The sequence below is a fragment of the Simochromis diagramma genome, unplaced genomic scaffold, assembly GCF_900408965.1.
Source record: "Simochromis diagramma unplaced genomic scaffold, fSimDia1.1 OVJJ01000781.1, whole genome shotgun sequence".
Taxonomy (NCBI): Eukaryota; Metazoa; Chordata; class Actinopteri; order Cichliformes; family Cichlidae; genus Simochromis; species Simochromis diagramma.
Window position 1 is genome coordinate 844,592 of NW_024386832.1, and position 24,743 is coordinate 869,334.

The following is a 24,743-nucleotide window of genomic DNA, read 5'->3' on the forward strand; positions in this document are numbered from 1 at the left end:
TGACCCTGCAAGGTTTCATAATTATATGGGTACAAGCACACGCTGCTGGAGGAACTCCCATAATACACTGAGCACCTCTCCTCTACTCTCTTTTACTCTGCAGGCATTTATATGCCACTATTGCATGCTATTAACCTTGTGCCTTGTTTCTCCTGCAGTTTGTACTTTGTCCTCTGTCTGTTTGTTACTTTCTGGAGCTATTTGGGAACTTTTTTTTTAGTTGTGGTCTCCCTATGCTCTTCTTTTCTCTCTTCACTTCATCCAACTAGTTAAGGCAGATAGCCTGGTTCACGAGTTACTCTACATAGTATTGCAAGGTCTTTATGCAGTGAAAAAGTTATAGACAAGAAAAAAAAACATGCTAGTTTTCTCCATTACAAGAACATTCAATAAACTCTTATGCAAGTGGGTGAATATAAAACACAAAGAGTCTGGCATTGATTTTTGCTAATATTTTGCATGGGCGAATGACGCACACTTCTATTGCTTCCTTTCAGCCAACGCTGTTGTTGTGTCTGTATTTTGTACCTGAAGGTACGCACAACAGAGATCTCCTTGCGTGCCCTTCAAAAAACAGGAAATCATAAGTCACAAAACAACTTCTGGAGTCCATCAGACATCACAGATTGATGGTGTAATCATCCAGTGGATTTCTCATTTAACGTCACGAGGTTTAGTTATTTTTAGTGTGCAGATGGTCAGCCTGCAGGACTCATCCGCCCCTTGCAACTCTTGTCCTTGTCTCCTGCTTGCAGTGTAAATGTCTGATAGATGTATACAATATATGGCAAGATAAAGACTCCGTCTCTTCCAGATGATAAAATGGAGGTAAAATTCTCCATTAGATCTTGATTCAAACAGCTGAAAAAAAGGAAAAGGTTTCTTTTTGAATCAGTGCTTTTAATTGATGGAGCCACATCATCAAAATACATCTGCTTCACAATATCTCCAAAATGCTTGCAATCTTCTGTTCTCACAACATGTTTGTGCCTTCTCGTACCCTTTTACCCTCTTTGTTGTTGAATGCGTCCAAACAACCAGAGATGTTGTGAGTGAGCTTCTGTTTTTGATGAGTAGAAACCTTGAGGAAGCAAGCAGGAAAATGATTTCCAATAGGAATCCACCCAGCTGACACACTCCAGCTGGCCCTTGAGGCGATCTGTTCATTTTCAGCAAACTTTCAATAGGGAAGACGAACCAGCGTGAATGTCTACTCTTATCATTTCTTTTTATCTCAACTCTAGCAATTGATATTTGGTAATACATGATTCTCGTGGAGTTTTGATAAGACATCCAATATTTAGGTCCACACTAGTTGTTTGTATGAGAACACCCTGTACCAAATGAAATTGTTATTGCTTTTCCAGCACTGGTCTGTGGTAGGTAATGAAACTCTGGCTTCCAATTCATGTTTCTGTTGCCTGTGGTCAGAACTGAACAGTGTGTGTGAATGTCTTGGTGTCTGGGATAATGGAAGACATCGTGGCAGTACACATCAGTAGGTTTCATGCTTATGGCTTGGTTAAAATGCAGTGTCCAGGACATTAAGTGATACAAATGAACACATTTACCTGTTCTGTTTATAGCAGCAATGCTGTTTGCACATAGGTTTACACCAGCAGACAAGAATTATTGATTCCTTTTAGTGCTTTACAAAATCAGCACTGACATTCTGCAGGCATTTATTCATCATTGTGGAGCACAGGGTTGTACATTGACGTTTCAGATGTTTTTCCTGTTATGCTGCTAAAATAAATAAGTAAATTAAGCTAATATTTGTGGTGAAGTGAAGGGGAAGAGCTCAGTAGTCTCACAGCCTGAAGAAAGAAACGTCTCCAAAGTCTGGTGCTACGGCAGCAGATCCTGTATCGCTTGCCAGATGGCAGCAGGGTGAACATGCAGCCACAGATCCTCATTGATCAGGCCTTTGGGGTAGCCAAATTTAGCTACTCTACTTACAGTATGTGATCAGTTCGACTTTTGATTTTTCTGAATGTTTTTGCCCTCTACTGCTGTCATTGATCTTTTAGTATTTGTTTTGTGCTTGTCAGTATAGGAATCTCAAAAATGTGGTGCCTTTTCATTTACGAATCTAAATCAGTTTAAATGTCTGATTAAATGGGTCACTCCAAGTTCATGTTCATACAGAGATGAAGGCCTGTTAGCGCATTGCACATCTCAGATCTTTAAAAACAACACCCCTTTCCTCCTGTAAATGCTTGTCTTTGTCAACAGATGTATTACTGAGTCTGTGCAGTCTGAGAAAAGAGGAAATACTTCTTCTTTAACCAGATGAACTGTGTTCAGAGAACACTTCAGCTGGATCCATTTCACTGAAGCATCCTTGAATGAGATAAAAAAAAAAATGCAGCTCAAAGCTGCCGATCTCTCGCTACCGCTGACCCGCACCTCCTTGTGATTATATTTATGTTTATGTGTCAGGATGCGCCATCTTCAGTTCAAGTTTGATGCTCTACTGTAGCACTAGTTGTAAAATTGCACCAGGGATGCAGCAACATTAAGCAGTCCAGCAGCCCCATAATTATGGAAGATGAAAACCAAGAGCTAAGCTGAGTCAGGTGGCCTTATGTTCTTGGTGCTTGCACTGCCTTTGGCCTTACAACACTAAAACAAAACCGCTACGTGATTACAGATATGTATTATAAAGCATCATAAGAAAAGTTCAGTGCATCTTTAAAGAGTTCTATATAACACAAGACTATTAACAAGTTCACTGATATAGGGTGTCAGAGGTGAAATTCACTTGTTTTTATTCCTCTAATAAACTAAATTTAAGCAGACTTCTAAACATTACAGCTACTAACAATCGTCAATCACAAATTTTCTACAGTCACAGGGGACAAATTCAAATTCATCAACAAGTTCAGCTCCTGTCCCCATCCTATCCAAACAGCCAGAACATCTGTAAGAGCAACAAGAATTTAAGAAATGCTGATGTGCTACACTCTTTTTCTTTAATGTATTGCATTCCAGTAGAGTTTTGCCAGGGATACACAAAAGCATTTCTAGAGTTATATAAAAACCCGACAGAAGCATATGCTCTCCTTTAATCTAAGGTGGTATATTATAATACCCTGCTAATAGCCAACACAAAGTTACACTAATGACACCACACCGCTGAGGCCCTGTGCTTTAAAAATGATATTTTTCAGTGTAATTGGAAAGTTTTCTAAAGGCAGCATTTATTCGTGTGTTCGTGTGGCATAGTAAACTATAGTGTGCCTGAGTTTGATGCCTCTACATATGAATAAGTCATATCCCAAGGCTATTCATATTTCATCAAACATCCTCATCTATAATGGACACTCTGCACCGGCTGAGGCCCTCACCTGATAGGGGCTGTCTCATCGCCCCTGTCCAGCCACTCTTGTGGAGGGATGATGTACATACACCATAGACCCCAGTTGTAGCCGTGGGCGGCATTAGCGTACTGCTGCACCTCGAACGTGTTGTACTTGATGTTGTCTATGGCGGGCAAGATAATGCGGGTATGATCCTCCTTCATCCGGGTCAGAATAGGTTCAGACCTATGGATAAGAAAAGAGACAGAAGTTAAAAGCTGGCTTTCTGGATTAGGTATGCCGAAGATTCATTGCATAGTTGCAGGAGGTGAATGAAAAGAGTGAGAGGTGTAGAGTCTGCAACAGGGCAAGTAACAGATCTGTGCATATATTCATTCTATCTGCAGAGGTTTGAAGCATTAATATTGCAAAAATGCTGGTCAAATCTGACTGAATGGATAACTTAACTGAATATGAATGTAAAGTGAAAGCTGTGGATGTGTATGTGCAGGAAACCAATGCATTTAAATGTTAAACAAAAAGTTCTTTCGTCAATAGTTACAAAAAATGCCAGGAGCAGCTACAGATAGGTGCAGACGCTGTCTCGACTTTTAAACCATTGCCACACTGACATGCTTTTTCAGTGCAGATGCAGTCTGGTAAACCAGCATTTATTCAACTTTCAAACCAATTTCCAGCATCTGCTTCCCTCTCCTGTTGATGATATGAAGTTCTTGCGAAATGAATTTTCTGTGTAACGACAAATGATATCACATTTGATATCCCTCACTCACGAAAATCCAATGTCAAATAGTGACACGCATTACAGAGAGACGCTTGCAATGTAGAGTCTGAGACAGCCCTGCTGTGATCGTCATCTCATGACTTTTTCCCTCCCAGGCAGTTTTGGCTGGCACATATTAAATGGACTACACGCTTTCACATACTTTAAAAATCTTAAGGCAACATCGAGATATTAATAAATGAGATAAAACCAATTCACAACTATCTTAGTTACAGCATATAAGAGAAGTTACATGGTGAAGCTAAGACTCCAGTATGTCCATCCATCCATCCATCCATTGATTTTTCTTCCGCATATCTGATTCAGGGTTGTGGGGGGCTGGAGCCTGTCCAAGCTGTCATAGGGTGAGTGGGTACACACTTGACATGCTGCAGAGCTAACACATCGAGACGCAAACATTCATGCTCACATTCACACCTACAGTCAGTTTAGAATCACCAAAATGCAGTTCTGTTAATAGCAAATGTAGTAATAGTTAATAGTTCTGTTATTATCTTCAAAGGAAATTAAAAGACATTTAGAATGATTTGACTCACTTGGTCTATAAAACAAAGCACTGCATACCATGCAATAACCTCTCCTTAGCTTGGCCATGGGCAGAACACAATGACAGTCATGTGCTTCTGGTCCTAGTTACATTTGTATAATCTTCCTATGCTAACAGATGATGTCCTCCATATTTTTAAAAGAGCACTTCATATGGTTCATATGCTACTTGGTTATGGGAACACTTTTCCAAATTGAAAAAGAGAAAGAAAGAAAACAAAAACTGGCTGCAATCATTACTTGATAAATGCATTTCTTTAAAAAAAACACACACACACACACTCCCCTCTCCAGCTTTCTAACTGTCAGTTTCTTGGCCCTGACTCATGTCCTACTTCCTCTCTCGCCCTCTTCAAAAAGTGGAACTCATTCATCTTCCAAAAACAAAATGACTTCTTATCACATGAAGGTAAAGGACAGAAACTACAGAGGGGAGTGATACGAACTGAACTGTTTTGGGTGACAAAATAATCCTTTAATAACTTGAAAGCCCTGTGATTGACTGGCCACCTGTCGGAAGTCTAGCCCACCTTTTGAACCTATGACAGCAGGAATAATCTCGACACCCCCGCGATCCTGTATGGGACAAGTGCTTAGAAAACGGATGCTTTGGAACATACAGTCTTATCTGTACTTATTGTATTAACCCTTTAAGACCTACCATAGAACCAAGTCCGCCAGAGCTTATATTATATTTTTACATGCTGTGGAGCCATTTTTGGGAGCATTTCAAGTTGCTATACATCAATACAACCATTATAGCCCAGATTTTAATAATATGTATTCATTAAGTGCATAGTAATTACATAAATTGCAAAAAAGTGCAATAAACTACAAAAAAATTGAAAATCGTTTTTGATTTTTTAACATATATTTGTAGTTAGAGAAATTTAAGAGGCTTATCCCTCAAAACTGTAAATACAAAAAAGTTGCACAAAATAGTTTCCCACCACAGGAAATTTATTTTAAGTGTCTTCATAGTTTTATTTTTGAAATACACCAATTTTTATACACTGCAGGAAAAACGAAAATAAATATTATACTGCAAATTTGCAAAAAAGCAGCATATGCATCAAAATAAACTATTTCCAGCAGTGCAATATGAGTCCTCAGCATCCCAGAAACGACACAGGAAGTCATAAAGTCAAAGATAACTTTTAAAAACACCAGTATAGGCCCTGATGGTAAAAAAGACTACATTTCCGCGAAAATGACGTCACTTCCGGTTTCGGGCAGGTAATGGCGGAAATGCAAAAGTTCGTGCTGACGTCTATTCCAACGTAGGAAGTGTTCTGAACAGCTGATTGGATCGGGAAAGCGTGTTTCTGGAATATTATGTTTTTGTTGCTGCAAGCGCTTTTTATGCAGTTTTTGCAAAGCTTTATGTGGAAGGAAACCGTGACCGAGGACAAGCTGATGGCATAAGATGTAAGTACAACTCCTTCGGTTTCATATGCAAAAAAAATTTTTGCGCTAGCTTACGTGGTTGCAGTGCTACCGGGATTTAAAAATAGTTACGCAAAACAGAGCGTGTCCGCTCCGATTGGCTCTAAAGGGTTAACTGTTAGAGAAACATGAGTTCCCTCATTTAATTTGTCACTTTACTGATGGATATGGGTAAGTCGAACAAAATAATAACGTATTATTTAGCTTTAGAAATGGTGGTACAGAACAAAGAAAGCTCTTTCATTTATTTTTTGTCTTCATTTTATTTTATACAAATAAATTTTATGATAATATAAACCTAAGGAAACTTCATATTAACAGACGTGGTGTTAGTCTTTTAATTCAGTTGTATTTAATGTAATTTCTTCACTTAGGCACCAACGCTACACTGAAAAAAAGTCTAACATGCAGTCATTCATTCAATCTAATAAGTGCCATTCAAAACAGAATAAAATCATTGATTTGATTGTGAAACCCTTTCTTTTTGCATTTTAAAATACCACTTTTGATTTGGATGAAACTAAATATCTGTACAAAGGACACAACGCAAAGTTTTTGATTTCTCTCAAAACATATATTTCTTTTCATGTTGAACAGATAATATCTTTAATTTGAGTCAAAGTGATTTGCACTTGAACACGCCCACCAGAAATAGACCGGGACCCATTTTTATTCTGCATGGCTGCTGGAAACATCGTGTCACATCTTTGATTAATTTCATCTGAAAATAAACGTAAGTAAAGCCAAGTGTGTTACAAAAGCTTTTATAATTTGTATTGCCAAAATTGCAGAAAATAACCCCATTTAAGCTGGGTCGACAGCCACCCCTAATTTTTGCATGATTGTAGCTGCTAGCTATAAGCTAGCTAGCTATCCGGCGCGACGTTAGAACTGGTTACCAGAAACCGACCATCACAGTCGGGAATGCAAGTTAGGCAAAAAGCCGTTTTTTACCAGTATACTAACTAGCTAGCGTTACCACGATGCATCGGTGGTGGATACAGCTAGCTAGCATAAGTTCATAGTTCATAGTATAACTCCGTGCTCCGCTTCGTTTGAATTTTTCTGGTGAGCTCGCGGTTTCTAGACACAAGCTTGTGTTTGTGCGCGCACGTTTGTCTCTGTCTCTCTTCATATAAATATCTGTGTGTTATGTGTGTGTACACCGAGCGCAAAAGATAATTATTGTGCATGATTTAGAGACAGAAATAACACGCCAGCATATAAGATCAATGAGATAAGACTAATTCCTTCAATTGACTTTCAGGCGCGGCTCGGAAAAATGTACATTTTCTGAAGAAATTTTAATTTTAACAGCAAAAAATTGACCCTATGCCAAACTTAGTCGCTAATGGCTGGTCTGTAGACTGTTTGGTATGTCATGTTACGTATTTCTTGGTTTTTCTATGTAATGTGTTTTATAGAGAAGTAACATTATTCTTTTTTTTCTGTATGCTTTCCGAACCACAGATCGCTCCATCCATTCCATGGCTGAAGCATACATTTTCATTTAATCTGAACAGGTATCATTTTGCATTTACACTGCACCTCCTTATATATATATATATATATATAAAAAAAAAAACACCCAGCACGCCCCTGCGGGCGGTTTATCCTTCAAGCTCGGGTCCTCTACCAGAGGCCTGGGAGCTTGAGGGTCCTGCGCAGTATCTTAGCTGTTCCCAGGACTGCGCTCTTCTGGACAGAGATCTCCGATGTTGTTCCCGGGATCTGCTGGAGCCACTCGCCTAGCTTGGGAGTCACCGCACCTAGTGCTCCGATTACCACGGGGACCACCGTTACCTTCACCCTCCACATCCTCTCGAGCTCTTCTCTGAGCCCTTGGTATTTCTCCAGCTTCTCGTGTTCCTTCTTCCTGATATTGCTGTCATTCGGAACCGCTACATCGATCACTACGGCCGTCTTCTTCTGTTTGTCTACCACCACTATGTCCGGTTGGTTAGCCACCACCATTTTGTCCGTCTGTATCTGGAAGTCCCACAGGATCTTAGCTCGGTCATTCTCCACCACCCTTGGGGGCATCTCCCATTTTGACCTTGGGACTTCCAGGTTATACTCGGCACAGATGTTCCTGTACACTATGCCGGCCACTTGGTTATGGCGTTCCATGTATGCCTTGCCTGCTAGCATCTTGCACCCTGCTGTTATGTGCTGGATTGTCTCTGGGGCATCTTTACACAGCCTGCACCTGGGGTCTTGTATATATATATATATATATATATATATATATATATATATATATATATATACACACTATATATATATATATATATATATATATATATATATATATATATATATTGTATATATATATATATATATATATGCCCCCTCTATCCGGCAGATAGAGGGGGTGGCTGATATCCAGAAATCCTACCAGTGGCTGGACAAAGCTGGACTGAAAGACAGCACAGAGGCACTAATCATGGCAGCACAAGAACAAGCTCTGAGTACAAGATCCATAGAGGCTGGGGTCTATCACACCAGGCAAGACCCCAGGTGCAGGCTGTGTAAAGATGCCCCAGAGACAATCCAGCACATAACAGCAGGGTGCAAGATGCTAGCAGGCAAGGCATACATGGAACGCCACAACCAAGTGGCCGGCATAGTGTACAGGAACATCTGTGCCGAGTATAACCTGGAAGTCCCGAGGTCAAAATGGGAGATGCCCCCAAGGGTGGTGGAGAATGACCGAGCTAAGATCCTGTGGGACTTCCAGATACAGACGGACAAAATGGTGGTGGCTAACCAACCGGACATAGTGGTGGTAGACAAACAGAAGAAGACGGCCGTAGTGATCGATGTAGCGGTTCCGAATGACAGCAATATCAGGAAGAAGGAACACGAGAAGCTGGAGAAATACCAAGGGCTCAGAGAAGAGCTCGAGAGGATGTGGAGGGTGAAGGTAACGGTGGTCCCCGTGGTAATCGGAGCACTAGGTGCGGTGACTCCCAAGCTAGGCGAGTGGCTCCAGCAGATCCCGGGAATAACATCGGAGATCTCTGTCCAGAAGAGCGCAGTCCTGGGAACAGCTAAGATACTGCGCAGGACCCTCAAGCTCCCAGGCCTCTGGTAGAGGACCCGAGCTTGAAGGATAAACCGCCCGCAGGGGCGTGCTGGGTGTTTATATGAAGAGTTTATTACAGAGAAATGTCTCTTTCCAAAATAAAAGCTATACTATACGCTTCTTCTGGGCTATATTCTCAGCAGCATATTAAACATATCAGGTCCCCATAAGGAGAATCATGTGCTAACGGCTGTCTAAATGACTCGGGTAAAGTTTGTAGCATGCCTGGTTGTTGTTTTTGTCTGCTTCCACTTGTCTTTGCACTAGGATGATGACGGCGTAAATGTGCAGTCATATTCGTTGTGTTCCCACTAGTGCTGTCAGCGTTAATCTGAAATGACGTTAACGCCACAACACGGCAAATCTCCGTTGACGAGCTACCCCTGATCGCCCCGTGCATGGGGCTGGACGGCGTCAACACGTTAACGAGCTAACTGCACTCACGCAGTAGTTCCCACCATGTAATTGAGCATTGCGTGGCACATCCGACATACGGTTGTACTTTTGTCCATGACGCGCTTACATTCAGGGTCATACGTCACATGAAAACCAAAATAGTTCCAAAGGCCAGATCTGAATGAGGGTGGGGGAGGTTCAATTTGCCATGTTGCAAGGAGCTTAGCTTCTGTCTTGCTAGCTTGTGCTGCCCTCAGTGGATCTGGGCTCAACAGTGCAGCCTAGGCGGAATAGTCGAACGCAGATCCACTGAGCGCTCAACACAGACAGCATCGTCAGAAGAAAAGTTGATAAAATAAATTAAAAATTTTGTATTGTTCGATACATATGCGTACCGAACCGAAAGCACTGTATCGAACGGTTCAATATCGATACGAGTATCGTTGCACCCCTAATATATGCATATATATATATGCACATCTGGGCAAAGCATCTATATGAAAAATGGCAATCACTAATTTCACTAATTATGTGTGCTGCCTTGTAGGCTTAGTCATAAAAGCTTGTTAATATTGCACAAGATACGCCGTACAAGCCAAAATTCATTCTTTCACTCTCACATACATATATTCTTCTTTCACATACATATACTTTCACTCATTTTATTTTAAGTTTTATATTTAGTTATTTTTATTCTCATGTTTACACATATTTAACACACACATTGCAATATTGTCCTCTCTTATACATGTATTTGAATGTACATATTTACAAATTTTCACTCTAACATAGATGCATTTTCATTTATGCATTCCTACATTTTGCTCTCATTTACATGCATTCAATTCAAAACTGATTCATGTTTGTGGCTGTAATGTGACAAAATGTGGGAAAGTTCAAGGGGGCCACATACTTTTGTGAGCCACTGTATGTTTCTACCTCTTCTTCTTTAAAGTATTACAAGAATAAAACATATCTGACAGGCAACAATAACCCTCACGTTAAGTGAAATTTGCACTGATTTTTCATTTAAATCATTTGGTATTTCCAAGCCATTTAAAGGGTTAGGTGTTCAATCCAACAATTTAGTCTCTTAACCTGCGTAAGAACAATCTTTTTGAAGGCTCAGATGTGCCATACAGTGCTTGACTATGTAGTGAAACAAAGGCTCTGCTTTTACTTTGAAGACATTTTTACTGTAGCAGAATGCATGACGTGCTTTGCTTGACATGCTCAGCAAAAGTGTTGCTCTGAGCACTTCCTTACCTTGGGCAGATCTCCCTGTCATTCCAACCTTTTCCATTCATCTCCTTCTGTCCTTGAGCTCCCACAACACCCTAACCCAGCCTACACCTTCTTTACTGCTGGAATACACGAGAGTGATAAGATAAGAGACAGTGTGGAAATGAGAACACATCTGCTTTTGACAGACGAGGCTGTGTCATCCTCCTTTCTTTATCTGCTATCTCGTGTTCCTTACATTGAGGCCGTTATTCATCCACATCGGTCCTAATCATGCTCAGTTGCAAATAGCAATGAGATTTTCCCTTCTACCAGTAATGACTCATCCAGTACAGCAAATACATGCTGACAACATCCATCACCGCTGGCTCCACAATGCCATTTCTTATATTCAAAGCAGAAGTCCTCTTGATTAATGAACTCTTTGACTACTTGTCTTTCAGTGCAGTCTGCACTTTTGTGGAGGTTCACACCAGGCTGTGCATGCATTTCAGATATTAAAAAAAAAATCAAGGAAACACAATCTATTCATATCTACTTGATTTAACAACAGCAGCATCACAGGATGTCTCATTATCTGTCCTACCTTTGCCCAGAATTGACGTAAAAGCCCCGCAGTCCTCCTTTCAAGGCTGCATTCTTTATTAAAAATTTTTAGATTAATGGATCTCAAATAGAGAACGATACTCAGGCAGAGAGTTAGCAGATAATGGAATCTAACTACACCCTAAGAGCAGCAGGGCCCTAAGTGCCTAAAATAAGATCTTCTTTAATTCTGCATTAAACTCAATGCTGCAGACCGTGTGAGCTGCCCTATAGAAGTAGCTTTTTTTAAATTCAGTAACTTTAAAAAAAAAATGACCCTAACAGACCCTTAGCAGAAAAAAAAGATCTATTAGCACTGAGGTCTTTAAATCTGCTTTGAGTGAAATCTTTCAAAGTTCTTAAAACATATTTATCTTTATTTTGAATGTTTTTTTTTTTCATAACTGCGCTTTTATGATCAGGTTTCTCACTATAGTTAAAATATGATTAACAGCAGGTTGTGAACCCAATATGGGCCTTGCCAATGCAATTGCCAATTAAATTATTGCACATTATTGGGATTTTAAAAAAAAATTGTATTTCATCACAACATTTTAAAACCAGTCAAACTGACATTGCAGTATGGTACAATTTAGATCAATCAAGTGCTAATTGGTGTTTGCTGTGTTATATAGGATAAAGAATCTAAGCCTGCAGTGCCTCTGGCCATCTTTAAGTGCATTAATCTTTAAATGTGCAGCCGTCCACAGTCCTTTCGCCTGGCTGTTTTACAGAGCAGCTCAGACATGCATATGTAGAGTAGATATTAATATTGGGCCAGTCTCCTGCCTCCAATAAAAAAGATGCAGGATTCAAAGAAGGGAAAGGTAGCCATGCAGAATTTAAATTCATTACAGGGTCGAGGCTTTTTTGAAGTAGATAGCGGGATGCAGAGGCATGAACTGGAAAAGGATCAAGACGCAATGTTAGATTCCTCACCACTTCTAAATGCATTTGCCGAGGACGTGGTTGATATGATACAAACGTAAAGGCAGCATAAAGCCCTGTCTTTTCAGTGCTTTTTGGAGGTTTGCCTGGCCTGTGCTCTGTGAAGCACTCAGTAAGGCTGCAGCCTCCTTTCTCATCTCCAGACAGATATAAACACTGAGCCACTGCCAGACGCTGTGAGCGAGAGGAAAAACATGATTTACTTTATCTAAAAAAATATTTCCCCAGCCTTCAAGACCTCTGGAATTTATGTACCATTGAATTTAATATAATACCACTGCACCTGCATGGCATAATAATAAGCAGAAGGAGTTCTGTGAGATTACCAAAGGAGCCAATATCAAATATACATGTGGCAAAAATTACACAATTAAAAATTACAAGAGGACTGTTTAATCCATTCCTTAGCTTTCTGAATTCCACCAGTTTGTCTCTTCCTTACAAGCACTCACCAGGTCACAGTGCAGCAGAACATTCAACATTCATCAAAGTGTTGCTTTCTGAAGCATGTATTTCATTACAACCTCCCTGCATCGACAACCTTATCTCCAGCGCACACTTACGGGGAGCTGCTGCTACGTTGTTAATCGTTAATCGTTAATAACCTGAGATTGCAACTGTGCAAGAGACTTCAAAACCAAATAAATATCAATTTCCTTCCCTCCGCAACCGTTTGGTTGAAGTATGGCATACAGTAGGTTCTAATTACAACATGCTCCTCTTTTCTGCTATCAATCCTGTTTATTTACATAGCACGCGGAAGGAAATTGGTCGTCTTTGGAACACAATGGACAACGGCTGCCCAAAGGATGGATGGTTAGAAACTACAGGAGAAGATAGACTGCGAGCATTAAGCCGGTGCAAAACCGCATTAACCACAACGACGATTTCATATCCTCATATTAAAGCGGCGCAAAGCCACAGAAATCAGACTCCATCGCTCTTGTGGTGCAAAACGTTTGCTTATTAACTCCTGAAAAACAAGTGCTTCACCAACTTTTTTTTTTTTTTTACAATCTTCCTTTTACAAAGCTGATAAAAAGCACCTGACGCCACATAATTTCTATCAGTCACGAGCACTCACGGTGGAAGTAAGTAATAAAAAAGCCTCGAATGTGAATTTTAGCAAACTCTAGTTTGTTTTTAATCCCCATAAATCATGCTTATTCACCTCATATTTGTCTCCTGGTCACCCCCCCACTCCCACCCATGCAGTTGCTTAATGCCCCCCGTGTTTGAGAACCACAGTCATAAACCAACATGCTGTGAGGGAATGGGAAATGACTAAGTGCGTGATACAGCATGATACAATTATGTTTGCTTAAACCCAATAATAAGTTATGCGAAGTAGCAATACATTTCAGCTGCAAATGTACAGCACCTCCGGGGAATACCACGCCAATGAATCACAGCGATGCCACTAAGAGCTGGCAGCATTGTCTCTGGCTCAGTATGCATAGGCACTGTGTACAAGGTCATTGAGGGATATTCACCACAACATCTAGAGGAAACATCCATCTCACTTATCACTGTATGTGTCATAGTGAATAATCACATTATGATAAACGGCTTCTCTTCCGTTTGAACAAATAGAAAGTGTAGATACCGCCAGTGAATCTGAGTAAGAGAGTGCATGATGTTTGCAGGCATACAGTAGATAATAAATGCACACACTCTCTCATACACAAAGAAATCTAAGCGGCGTGAGCAAGCTTGTAGAAGTTGGCTGTCATCTCTTCAGTTGCTATATTCCTTTATCCGGCGACTACTACTAAAAGAAAAATATCACAGGCATTCTGCTCTACTTTCCACTGACTTCTGTAAATAACACTTCATGCAAAAAGCAAAAACCGGAGCTGCAAAATAAAACAAAACTAACAAATCTTCAGCTGCAGGTTGTCAAAGGAAGACGGAGGTGATACATCGGTGAAGGTGTGTGGAGCAGAAAGAAGAGAGCGTCGCACGGTGAACAAAATATGCTGAGGTGGCTTTGGCATGTGGAAGAGGGACGGATGGAGAGGAGGAAGCCTACGCGGAGGTGAGTGGGGTATGTTGCATCAATGACAGGCAAGTCTACTTCTGAGCAAGAACAGATGGGGAAGCAGATGAGGGAACCACTGGGGTGTCAGTTATCATCAGATATGCACCTAGGCATTGATGCAACTTCCTTTGTGAGTGCTGTTTCCTGCCCGGGTCGTGCCACTTCTGGGCCTGTAGTTCCCATATGGGCCATAAATGGCCCGTCAAGCTTCAATAACCGCGGCTTATCAAGTCATCTCTTGGTAAAGGTCCCTTTGATTGCTGACTAATGTTGTGGTGGGATGTTTATAGGTCAGGCCCACTCTGACCTTTAGTGCTTTAATTTCATCTTAATGAAGCAAAACAGAACATTCTGATTACATTATGCCAGTTTACAGAATAAACACAAAGTTTCCACGTCTTTTATTATAAAAGTTTTACCTGTGAGCAGAGAAACTTTACTGGTAATATAATAGAAAGTTAATATTGGAGTTTATATTTGTTCTAAAATAATCATTGTAGTTGCTTCATTTTCAGAAAATCCTTAAAAGCAAATTCATAAGTAAAGTTTAACACAGAATCACATAGTGTAGTAGTAAATGAGCCCAAGGAATAAATAATGATTGTTAAATGATCATCAAAATCAAAATCACATAAAGAAAGACGAGTTTTAAAATGCTGTTTAAACCAGAATGACATAGAAACAATGTGCTGCATAGCCGACTGGATAAACCCAAAGATGATCTGGAGCATCTGTGGCAAGTGAGACAAATGGGCCATAACAACAGCAAAAAAAAACCCAAAAAGAAACAAATTCAATTGTAACTTTGGGCACTTTGTTACAGCAGCCTGTCACAAACACACATTACTTTTCCAAACTGAATTGTGAATGTAGATTTTGATCCATCATGCAGTACCATCTGGAAAAGATCTGACTGGAAACAGCTTCATTTGTCAGTGTGACTATGATCTCAAACACAGCGCCAATGCAGTAAAAGCACGTATGATTGGAAAAACACACAACACTATCAGCCATGGATTGACCTCCCCAGAGCCCGAACCACAACATTCCTGAAGCAAATTTGGATCATCTTGACAGAGAATGAAACAAAAGCCAGCCAGCATCCAAGGAAGAACTTTGAATATCCTTCGAGAAGCCTGTTTAAAGAAATTACAAGAAAGATTGTCTACAAGAGTTCAGGCTGTGTGAAAGAATGAAGGCGGTCATACTAAATACTGACTGTCATCAGTTATGTCTATTATAATATCAGTTTTCATCTTATTTTAAAGTGAACAGTGAAGTCTGGAGAGAAGAAGTGAAGGAGTATTTACTTGATTATATATTGTGTGGAGATCAGGGAAATTATTTTACTGCTATTGTCCAGATTAATAATATAATCTACAGTATTGATATTGCATTCAGATGTTTAAACAATGTGTGTCTTTCAGAAAGACTAAGCCACAGGCTGACAGGAAACTGCAGGGTTGCAGAGAGTTTGCAGAAGTGAAACCGAAAGCATTCTGAGGAGCTGGTTAGACGAGGCTATGTGAATAACTAGGGTATTCAAATTGTCTGTTATACTTTTATATTCTTGTATTAAGCTTTTAGTAGAGGTTCTTGATTAAAACATTTATTTAGTAGATGACATATACATAGTTTCAGTTCGGTTATTACCTATATGAGAGTGGCTTCTGTCTCTCTGTCTGGTGAGAGGTCAGGAGCTAGTCGGCGAGGTGAAATAGGGTGCAATTGAGGTTAGCACACAGATACACACACACACACACACACTTAGTTAAAGAGAATCATTTATAGATGGAAGTTTAATCATGTTTTGCTCGGGGTTGCAAAAAGAGCAGTTTGTCGCAGAACTGCTGCTGATGTCTCAAGATGATAAGCGAGCATCCGGCAGTGACAGGAAGTACCTGCCATGAAGATAGAAGACAATGTTCTTTTTAAACTGTGTTAAAAGTCATTGTGGTTTTGATTTGACGTGTCCATATATTCTGTCTGATGACGCATGAGGGGGCGTCAGTAAGTTCAATCCCTGATGGTATAAAAAATCTGTTTATGCTTTGATTAAGTCGAAGATTAATTCCTGTCTGCATACAGAATGGTCTTCCCACGCGTGTATTCATTAAAATCAATTGTTTGACCAAGATCTTCTGGACCATGGTTGTTTGTACTCTCCTCCTCAATATTTGAACCTTAACAATTGCTTACATTTATTGTCCTAATTGTAGAAGCATTGAATACACTGGAAATATCTGAATGTCATAATTATAAGCAAGACTTGACTTATTTGGCAAATTTTGGGAGGTTTGATCAACAGTTCTGTTGATTGTAGAGACATGTGCATAATTTCTCTGTGTTTTTCTTTTGACCAGTTTATGACTAAGAAGAACTGGCGTGACAGCTGTCACAAATCTGAATAGCACATTTGGATGTGTTTACATTTCTTGCATCTATTTAGCTGTAAAGATCGAAAAGCATTCAGAGATGCTGTAGACTCAGTCTTCCTCATCTTCTTCCTTGTCCCTTTCTTGACTCTCAGGCAGCTTCCAGGGAACAAAGCTTCATCCGACACTGACGGCATGACAGGCTCAAATTAGGTGCCACTTACATCTTTTTGAGTTACTTGTTTGCCGTTAAACTTAAGCAGCAGGCAGACATTGGACTGAGACCCCCAGAAGTAATTTCATATCGCAAAATGAGCCCAGAGCCCCCAAGTAAAATAATTTTGAAATGCACAACATTTGAGCTACCTCTTTAATTACACTCACTCTCACATTTCACAGTGGTTGACTCGCTCTCACTTGTCGTAAGTGTGTATTTGCTCGACAGGTAATGCCATATTAGCCGGGCTGTCTTTTTATCCAGCTCTAACCAAAAGTGATTCTTACAATTTAAAAAAGGAAATGCAAAAAGGAAAAGGATTACCAGCTAGAAACCCTTCTGCATAATAAGCGCCACTGTCCTGAAAAACGCTGTCTCGGTTAGAACCTCGCCTGCTGTTTTATCAGAACGCTTAGATCAGACCAGACTGCATAATTGAGTGATAATAAATTTACATGACATCCCTCTGTTCTAAAAAACATAAAAAGCAAAGCACAAAGGCAAAGGTGAGAGAGGACAGAGAAACCGCTTAGACCTTTTCAAGTTAAACATGACCTTACCAGCCGGTGTTGAACTCGACGTGAGCGTCAAAGAAGCCGACGACGGGAGCCGTGGCCGCGTTCCAGCCATGTATACGGGCCCGGATCAGACCCTCCCGCTTGCTGTTTCTCACAATCTTTACGAGGCCTGGGTAGCGTTTGTTCACATACTGATCCAAGTTGAATTTCAGCTCCACTGGAAGAGATTAGAGAGAGCCCTCCTTTAAAAGACACCCACATGACAACAGGAAAACATTAACAAGGTAGCTGTAGTCAGTGATTTTTAGCTCAGAAAATCCCTTCTTTCCCCTTTCAGAGTGTTTAACTTTTAGATTACACCTAAAGAGAAATAGTGATCACCAAATGCAATCAGTTATTCGTATTACTCACTAAAAAAGCCATTACTTTTCTTTACTAAGTACTCATCAGCAAGAGCAATCAGCAGCATTACTTTCTTAGCCAACCCAGCTCTGATCAAACGCACACCCCATCTACTCTGAGTTTGAAGCTTTATTCAGTGATTCATGAATGTGTGCTTATCAGTGACTGAGGTTTGCCAGCTCAGTCAAACAGAGAGACAGAGCCTAACAGAGTCCTGCCCATCCCACAGGTAAAGACAACTGATCGCGTTCTGGTGACTTTACATGTGGTCATGGTGCCTCCTGGTCGGTTACTTCTGCTAGGAGACCAAGAAAAACATGATTATATACCTCCTTCTCACCTCCAGTGTGGTATGATGTACTACAAATGGGACTAAGGTACCCAGAACAAAGTCTGTGTGAGCTGAAAAGCTGAGCATATGAGAAATAAGACCCGAGGCATCAACAAGAAGCAGAGGGAAACATCTGGGATCCTGACACTAAATATGTCTACTTGTGCAGCAAGCAGTTTGTCACCAAGTCAAATATCCAGCTGGCAGTTTCAGTTTCCTGTACTCTCCAAGTTAAACTGAAGCATTTTCACATCAGCGTGTACTGGAGTGAAATTTGGATAAATTCAAAAGGCTGTGAAATACATCAGCTTTCTTACAGCTAACTCCACAACGTCCAATTCTGAAACTGTTGGGACCCTGTGTAAAAGGGAAATAAAGCCAAAATGCAATGAACTGCAAATTTCATCAACACATATTTTATTCAAAATAAAACTCAGAAAACAGATCAAGTCTTTAAACCGAGCAAAGGTACAATTTTAAGAAAAAATCTAAACTCATTTTGAATTTGATGGAAGCTGAGGGGACCAGCTGCTGGACTTTTAGACGAGGAATGTTTTAAGCTGGTGAAAGGATCTGACCGCAGGCGGGAAAGTTAAGCACTCAGATTCTTTTGGTACGAAGCCATGTGTTTGCTAAATCTGCACTATGCAGCAGTATGTGGTCGTGCACCATTGTCCTTTTGGTGCACGACAAGTCCTTTTCTTAAAAAATGCAGTACAGCACATCTAGATGCTTTTCTAGATGTGCAAGCTGCCAATTCCATAGGCATTAATGCACCTCCGATGAAGGACACTTCTGAAATGACTGCTGGGATTAAGCTGGATGGCCTCTCTGCTCTTTAGTTTAGATGATTTGTGCATGTTTTTCAAAAACATGCAACTTCTTCTTTGCATGCAGGGCTTCAACCAGCTTTTTTGAATTTCTGGAAGTGTTCCTGAGCCGCTGCACTGATTTCCTCAACAAAATCATGCCTGTTTTTAATGTCTCTTGCACACAGAGATTACTCCAGATGATCGTAATCTCTTGATGATATTATAAACTGTAGATGATGAGATACTCAAAATTTTTACAATTTTTACTTTGAAGAATATTATTTTGTATTTTCTTCTTAGAAACTCTCGTCTTTAGGAGCATTTACTTCTCCAGCCTTTTGCTGCTCCCGTCCCAACTCTTTTAAATGTTTTTCTGCGATCAAATTCAAAACAAGCCAATAATTATTTTTTCATGAAATATTAAAATTGGTCAGTTTAAACATTTAATGTGTGTTCTGTGTTCTATTGTGAATTAAATGTGTGTTTGTGAGATTAGCAAATCATTGCTTTCTGTTTTTTCACCTACATTTTACACAGAGTCTCAGCACTTTCATATGATAACATCTGCTATAACTACAGCTGTCTTGTGAATGTCTCTTTGTGTTATCAGATAAATGATATTTATATGAATAAAACTAAACTGAGTTGAATCATTCAGAACTTGAAATGAAGTTTGAAACTTGAAAAAAAAGCTCCGTTTTCTTCAGTTGTATTGCTTCCATTAAAGCATCTTTTAGAGGACAATGGTGGATTTGATGTACTCGTTAGAGGCTTATTCAAGACAATCAACTTGCAGCCATTGCTGACTTGCAATAAAAGGGATACCAGCAGAATATTGCTTACTTAAAAGCATTGGAGGCTTTCTCAGCATCAAACCAAGGATACACTGAAGGTTTCAAAGCAGACAGAGCACAGCAATCTAAAACATTTAGTCTGATAGAAACTTGAACAGTGGAATCCAAAGCGTAATAAGACAGACCAAAAGTGGGTACGCCATTATCAATACATTATGTATCAATACATCAAGCTTTGATCATTGATACAGAATTTGCAACCAAATACAGGAAGAATCCAGAAAGTTCTGTCAAAAGAAAAATGTCTGATAGTGGTCTGAGAGGACTAAACACAAGAAAGAGGAAGAACAGTAAGAACCTTTTGCATCTTGCTTTGCATCTTTGTGAATAAGGATTCATAATGAAGCAGAACACTGATTCTGAGCATACTAGAGCAGCGGTCCCCAACCGTTTTTCCACGGTCACCACTTCATGCATAATGGACCTTCCATGTGCAGGTATACGTATGTATATGTATACATATGTATATTTAGTGTGTACATGTGTGTGTAAATAGGAATAGTAATGGTACAATAGCTAAATCAAGCTATATAGTTTATGTCTTCCATATTTCCAACCATATCCATAATCACATACTGTGTATGCTACCATTGTATATAGTGTATTATCTTACTTTTTTTCATTGATTGTACTTATTTGTATTTTTGTATTTCCTTCTGATATCTGTACCTGAGCTGAGGTGACGCAAAAATTTCCCCGTTGTGGGATCAATAAAGTCTTATCTTATCTTGTCTTACTTAGAAATTCATCTTAAATTTTCCAGTAATTGTTTCATTTAATTAGAAACTGCTGGAAAACATGAGCTTTTCCTTTAATATTCTGTATAGATGTGTATAGATGTTAATGTTGTGTATTTCTATTCTAGTCACATGAGACCAAGTTAACGATTTCTATACAAGTTACTGTAGTCCTAAGGCATTCCTCATCGCAAGTCTTTATTCCAACTGGATTATAATATTGTCTCTGCTCTGCTCTCCTCTCACGGATGAGGCTGGCTGTCATCACTGGAAACAAAGTTTGATGGGTAAACAGCCAGTTGTGCAAATTGCTGTCTGTGTTTCGTCGGAGGATAGATGGCTGTTTGAGCTTCTCCTCTGGGTTACTGCTGAGCGCTCCACTTTCTGAGGGAGAGATTAATAAGGAAGCGTGTGGCACATCGGCTCTGAACAGCATCCACACCTAGCTTCTGACTCCAGCTAGCAACATAAATCAGCCGGTGAAAGTATAAAAAAAATGGCAGTCTAATCCCCTGTGTGTCATTGAGGAGACATAGTGAAGGATTGTCAGGAGTCTTTTTCTAGCTGAAGGTCTTAACATACAGTGGTGACTGCTGCAGGGAGAGAGGGTGAATTTGCTGGTATCCTACTGGCCCTTGAAGAGACAGAAAAAAAGCATGAGCATTTAACACTAAATTAACCAGTAATCCCACAGACTGCAGTACCTGCAGACCCCTGAGGCTTTTTCCCATCATTTTAATTTCCATGATTTTGTCATTTAGTTCCCAATGACTTCATATCATTCGTTTCTAGTTCTATTTTACATATTGCTTTTTAAAAGTACCAGTATGTTGAGGTCCTAGGGGAACCCAGTCAAAAGTATGTAATTTTGGAGATTTAATAGATGCCCCTCATATTTGCCACGGGTCCTAGCTAAAGAAAAAAGAAAGGAGAAAAAAAAGGTATTCTTTCATTTTGTAGACAGATACAGATGCATTAGATACAACTTTCCTAATAGGCAATTTGCAAAATTGTCTTAGCTAGATTAATGGTGTTGGAGTCCATGTGAACACTACATCCGGTAAGTAAACAATTAGACAGAATTTGAATGACCATTTATTACTGTAAATGTATTTAACAAGGGTGCCATGGTAACAAACTTTGAAGGCATACTGGTAGTTTGTACTTATATTGCAGCTTTGCCCCTGCTCTTATTTTGACACCGTGGTACTTTTGCCACTACTACAGCTACTACAGAGCAGTCATCTGAAGCATTTTCTGTAAAATAATTACTTTTTAATATTTGTGACTGTGATGACATCTTTTCTGTGTTTGTGGCGGGGCGTGGTCTGAGAGATGGATGCACCTGCACAGCATCTGCAATCCCACCTTTCTGGCATAAAAAGCTGTGCTGTCTGTCTGTGGTTGTTAGAGATGGTGATGTGTGCGGCTAAGCTGGAAAGCTGCAGCCGCTGTGTGTACAGCATCCAAGTTAATAAGTATGCTGAAAAGCATTGAACTGTCAGGTCTGCTGTGGGTCATTTACAGCAGTAAACTATTTGAGTACCTCCTCTGCTGATGACACATATGAGGTGGTCATTTAGAACATTCATCCTGACAGGTTGAGATGATGTCGATTAATTTGAATCAAAATCAGCTTCTACTGTTTGATATTTTCAAATCACTCAAATTAAAAGTCAAGAGAAAAGTCAACGATTTTATGATTCTTTTTCCCCCCTTTATAAATCGGTAATGATGTGCACCATGGTGGTGTAGGTAGGTAAAAAGGTCCTAATCCAACATCAGGGCCTTTCTGGGTGCAGTTTGCATGTCATGTTCTTCCTGCGTCTGTGTGGGTTCTTTCCAGGTACTCTGGCTTCCTCCCTCAGTCCAAAGACATGCAGTTAGTGAGGTCAGGTTAATTGATGATTCTAAATTGGCACTGTGAGTGCAAATGTCTGTCTGTCTCTCTGTTCCAGCACTGCGACACGCTGGCGATCCGTCCACGGTGTACTCGTCTCTCACCCTGTGGAAGCTGAACTCTGAATAAGATAACAAATGGATGGATGGAAAAGGTAACGATTAAGGAGCACCCACAGAAGAGGGAATGTGTTTGCTATGCATCACTTTGTAGCAGTTGGTCCCTAACCACTGCCTAGATAACTGCTGTCTCCAGTGTATTGAAAGGTTTAACTTGGGATACACCCACTCCATGTAACCAGCAGTTACTGTGCCTGTCATCTCTTGAAGGTTGAATGTTGGCATTGACTTCCTGTGGTCTCTGCTCACTGCTAGTCACTTTCTGTGTTGATACCCCTTTAATGTGTCCCAAATGGTAAGAAGCATCCCATCCTGCAAAAGCTGGACTTATTAAAGTTTGACTTTTTCTCTTTCATCTACTTTTTATCCAGCTCTTTAAAGGATCACAAAGGGATGGATACACATGAAAACGTTGTGGGAATTTAATAATAACATCACGTAAAATAATTTATGAACTATAAGGTTTGTAGGGTTCATCTTATTGAATTTAAATCAGTCACTGTTAGAAGCTGCATTGTAAAGCACCTCAGCAGCTTAGTTCTGATTGCACCCATAGCAGGTTTCGGACCTGTGCAGTGAGGCTCCTTCATCATCAGTCTACCCTGCAGCTACAATACAATAAAAGCTATTAGGGTGTAATAATTACTAGGCTTTGCTGGAAAGAAGAAAAGTTATGGGGCTCTCTCTGATCCTTGCAAATAAAACGCTGGAATGCATCCATCGGAAGAGAGTTATGGAGCTGGGAATACATTTTAAAGTACTGGCAATGCAACATGGCAGAGGATAACTATCCATCATACTGTGAATTTAAATGAATACATACTCTACTGTGCAAGGAACACCATGAATCCCTGGAAGTCATGGGAGATTATAGAGTGCTGTGTTAAGGGTGGATGATGAAGTGTTACTGAACATTCTTTTTAAAGCCTGAACATTCACTCCTTCCTGCTGTCCAAAGAGATGTCTAACTGGCAGTCTATTAAAATTTACCCCCAGGATTTTCTCCTCCAATAAGACCAGCCTCAGAACACCTCTTAATTATGTTTTTGTCTGGCGAAGTAAAATGATCACCTTCAGAGGAAAGAGATTTACTTGTGCAACACAAACCACAGGCCACATTCTTTTAACTCTGGATTTATTGACTTGTCTCCGACACTGATCCCTGAACAGGCCAGATATCGATCGCTTTCATCAATCATGAGCAGAATAGTAAAGTTACCTAATGGGTAAACTGGCTCACCACAAGTAATGTGATGATGGATTAAATATTAAAAAAGGAATCACGTGCTTGTCATCCTGACACGAAAGCTTCCAGCTGAAACGCTGCGTCAGAGTACAGTACAGTTCGTCACTGTAAGTGGAAAACGTTTTTTGTCAACACGCTTCAGAGTTGCAGAAATGATTTGTGCCGCGGCATGTCAGCAATATTGAGGTCACCCACCTCTCACGCATTTATTGGGAACAGCATGACAGTAAACTGGTTGGTGTTTGATCTTTTCCTCTTCTAACGTACCTGATCTTAATGTCTGTGCATCTGCTTCATTTTAAATTCTTATCGCTCAACATCTTGCTTGATTTTCTCTGAATAACTGACAGATAAATTGCTAGAGATACTGTACAGCTTGTTTGCTGCAAGCAATGACTGAAAGCTGTAAAAGTTGTAGCAGGCAAAATGCTTTTTGACATCGTTAGGGGGAAAAAAGTCTGCGCTAATCTTTCAATATACTGGAAGTGAAATTAGAGGGAACTAGAGTCCTGTAGCTACTCTAGGCTCTGTTATCTGGATTTAGAAAGCCTAGCCAGTTTTATCAGTCCAGACTAAAAGGGTAAAAAGGTTAACACAGGAAGTACGACGTGGTGGTGCGATGAGCCAGAGTTTCCCCTGAGAGAGCACGATTGCAATCCCAGGTTAAACCTGTAACGCCTGAACCATGAAACAAAGAACATTTACATTTTTTTAAACTGAATTGTTTCTTGAACCTTCTATGAAAAAAAATAATAAATAAACATCAATTTGCATATGTGAGTTTTAGTTGGAATCATTTTTGCATGTATTGCTTAAAATTTTGTTAAAGATTT

General features: G+C 40.0%; 1 protein-coding gene across 1 annotated transcript in view; it reads right to left on the reverse strand.

Annotated features, from left to right (window-relative positions):
• galnt9 (polypeptide N-acetylgalactosaminyltransferase 9) overlaps positions 1–24,743 on the reverse strand; it is a 95,783-nt gene that overhangs the window by 39,755 nt on the left and 31,285 nt on the right. Inside the window, 2 exon segments of the mRNA XM_040028474.1 lie at positions 3,351–3,548; positions 17,552–17,726. Of these exon segments, the coding sequence (XP_039884408.1) occupies positions 3,351–3,548; positions 17,552–17,726 (373 nt within the window).